This window comes from Arachis hypogaea, chromosome 20, assembly GCF_003086295.3.
Source record: "Arachis hypogaea cultivar Tifrunner chromosome 20, arahy.Tifrunner.gnm2.J5K5, whole genome shotgun sequence".
NCBI lineage: Eukaryota > Viridiplantae > Streptophyta > Magnoliopsida > Fabales > Fabaceae > Arachis > Arachis hypogaea.
This window is the reverse complement of record NC_092055.1, coordinates 43,858,052-43,861,292: the sequence shown is the minus strand read 5'-3', so window position 1 is coordinate 43,861,292 and position 3,241 is coordinate 43,858,052. Positions and strand designations below refer to the sequence as shown.

The 3,241-nt window shown below is 33.0% G+C and overlaps 1 protein-coding gene across 1 annotated transcript; it reads left to right on the top strand.

Annotated features, from left to right (window-relative positions):
• The first annotated feature begins 2,224 nt into the window (after window positions 1-2,224).
• On the top strand, window positions 2,225-2,683 carry LOC140183056 (uncharacterized). Its single transcript, XM_072231057.1, has one exon. It carries the CDS (start codon window positions 2,225-2,227, stop codon window positions 2,681-2,683), a length of 459 nt encoding a protein of 152 aa, XP_072087158.1.
• Window positions 2,684-3,241: the final 558 nt, after the last annotated feature.

Sequence of the window (3,241 nt, the reverse complement as noted above, 5' to 3'; positions counted from 1 at the left end):
CTTTTATTTAATTTTTAGTTATTATCTTATTTCCTACCATACATGAACAGTCACAGGAGTTTGGTGCAAGAGAATTGAATGAGGATATATGATTCCACTTAAAGTTTGGTGTGGTGGATGCCCTCACGTTGTGCATGAAGTCCTCACGTATAACGTGGTTGAATTATTTTCTTTTAAGAGGAATTTTCAGTCTAGCATATAATGTGAGAGTTTTCACGTACTATGCCAAGCAAGAGTCATGCATATGCATATTGTATGCGTACACGTGCTGGTAAAAATTTTGGTGTTTCACATATGCATGCCGCACGCATACATGCGAGTAGCATTACGTGTACTACGTGATATTTCTCACGTAGAACGCAAGAATCAAAAGTTGCTCCCAAAGGCCATTTGTGCCTTCACGTTATACGCCATATTCCTCTCGTACAACGTGAATATCTTTCTCACTCCCAAAGAACCATTTTACATTCACGTACAACATGTAATTTATCACGTTGTACGTTAGGGGCTCTTACAATTCATTGTATGCTTAGCTTATTACCATTGGCATTAATGGCACTTGCTTTACATGGCTTCCTATGCTAATAATGCATGCTTCACATGATTCTTCATTAGCGCCACATGCAGGGGCGAAGCTTCGTATGTTCCAGGGGAGGCAGTACCCCCCCCCCCCCAAAATTTGTTTACAAGAATAAAAAAATTAAAGAGTGGCCCCCCTAAAAGAAAAAGTAGGCCTCCCCCTTTAGAAAATATATGCTGTCCGTAATGGATTGAAAAGTAGTGTGTTATTTGGATTATGGATAGTGGATCATATGCTTAGTTAAAAAAAAAAGCCATAATCCATATTAGAAGTGAAGAATCTGAAAAGGCAATAACAATAAGTCAACAAATCACTTCTTCCATTCTTCCCTCTTCTTTGAATCAGAAAATAAAACATCACTCCATATTTCTATTATCATTACAACTTAGAAGATAGCAAGTAGTCTTTGGTCTTCTATTATCATCTTTCATTATTCTTTCTTTTGTAAGTTATTTATTTTATTTGTTTTTATGAATAATTTATATATTTATTTATTTATTTATTTATCTAGTTTATAATATTAGAATTATAATTTAGGTTTTTGAAAAAATTAAAGATGATAATCATGTAATTATAATGTTACCATTTTATTATTTTTATTTTTTTCATTATTAATTGTTTGTGACATTGATATTATTGATTTACAAAAAGTAAAATAAATTGAGTTTAGTTAAGTTGCATAATGTTTATCTTATTATCTATGTAAATTCTTAATTGTATGAATTTAGTTGAATCATGAACAAGATGAAAATAATAGATACTTTTTTCAAAAAGACTAGCCAGAAGAGTGAAAATGTTTCTAATGTTGTTACATCAACACCAACATCTTCAATACTTGAAGCATGAAATATGAATACTTTAGCTCCTCAACAAGATAGTTCAAAGTCAAAGCGCCCATGACTTAATCCTGAACAAATGGAAGTATGTCATTTGGTAAGAGATCCAGGAATTCGACCAATGATTTGGAAGTTTCATCCAAGTAAAAGAGATAAAATTCGTCGAGCTTATATTAAAGCTGGACCAAATCAACCAATACTTGATAAGTATCCATTCTCGAGTGATACAAGTCATCGTCGTCATTTTCAAGCTTCTTGGTTTGAATTATATCCTTTATGGTTAGAGTATTCTATTGAAGATGATGCTGTATATTGTTTACCATGCTACATATTTGCTATGGAATCTTCAATCAATACAGGATCAAATGCTTTCATTGAAAATGGCTTCAAGAATTGGAAGAACGTAAATAATGGAAAAGATTGTCCTCTTTTGAATCACATTGGCAAAGGCCCAATTCGTTCCATCATAAGGCAACGAAATCATGTGAGGATTTGATGAAGCAATCACAACATGTTGATACACTTATGAAACGACAAACATCAGAGGAAATTGAGAATAGTCGATGTAGACTTGGAGCATTTATTGATTGTATTAGATGGTTGACTTTTCAAGGTTGCGCTTATAGAGGCCATGATGAAAGCTCGAGTTCAGATAATCGAGGTAACTTTATTGAAACTTTATTGAATTGTTAAAGTTTTTGGGTTCTTACAATAGTAATATTCAGAAGCTTGTTTTGGAAAATGCTCCTAGATTTGCTAAATATACTTCAAGTGAGATTCAAAAAAAATTCTACATGTTATTGCTACAATGGTAAGAAACTCAATTAGAAAGGATATTGGAGATGCCAAAATTTCTATTATCATTGATGAAGCTCGTGATAAATCTAAAACAGAGCAAATGGCTATTGTTTTGAGATTTGTTGGTGTGGATGGTTTTGTTTGTGAATGCTTCTTTGATCTTGTACATGTTAGTGATACTAGTGCCTTGACGTTAAAAAAAGAGTTGGTGTCTGTGCTTTCTATTTATAATCTCCAAATTAAAAATATTCGAGGTCAGGGGTATGATGGTGCTAGTAATATGAGAGGGGAATGGAATTGTTTACAAGCTTTATTTCTCAATGATTATCGACAAGCATATTATGTCCATTATTTTGCTCATAGATTGCAGTTAGCACTGGTGGATGCTTCAAGGGAAGTACTTCAAATTCATGAGTTTTTCACACAATTGACTGCTATTGTCAATATTGTTGGTGTATCTTGCAAATGACATGATCAACTACAAGAAGCTCAAGAAATTGAAAATGCAAAATTGATTGCCAATAATGAGCTAGAAACAGGTCAAGGTACAAATCAAATGGGCACTTTACAAAGAGCTGGAGATACAAGATGGAGTTCTTACTTTCATTCTATTTGTAGCTTGATAAGAATATTTGCAGCTACTCATACCGTTCTTAATAACATTATTGATGATGGTACAACTTCTGTTCAAAGAGGTGAGACTTATGGCGTCAACAAAGTGCTATCCTCGTTTGAATTTGTTTTTTCATTACATTTGATGAAGGAAATTATGGGGATTATTAATATTTTGTGCCAAGCATTACAACAAAAATCTCAAGATATTTTAAATGCAATGCATGTTGTTTCCACATCAAAACTACTTCTTCAAAAATTGAGGGATAATGGTTGGTGCAATTTACTTGAGATTGTTAAGAAGTTTTGTAAGAAATATGAAATTGACATCCATGATATGAGTACACAATACACGGTTGGAAGAGGTCGATCTCGTCAACCAAAGATAATAATCGAGCATCATTATTGAGTAGAT

What these genes read in the sequence shown, in the direction of transcription:
- LOC140183056 (XM_072231057.1), top strand. Translation starts at nt 2,225, where the DNA reads ATGGTAAGAAACTCAATTAGAAAGGATATTGGAGATGCCAAAATTTCT.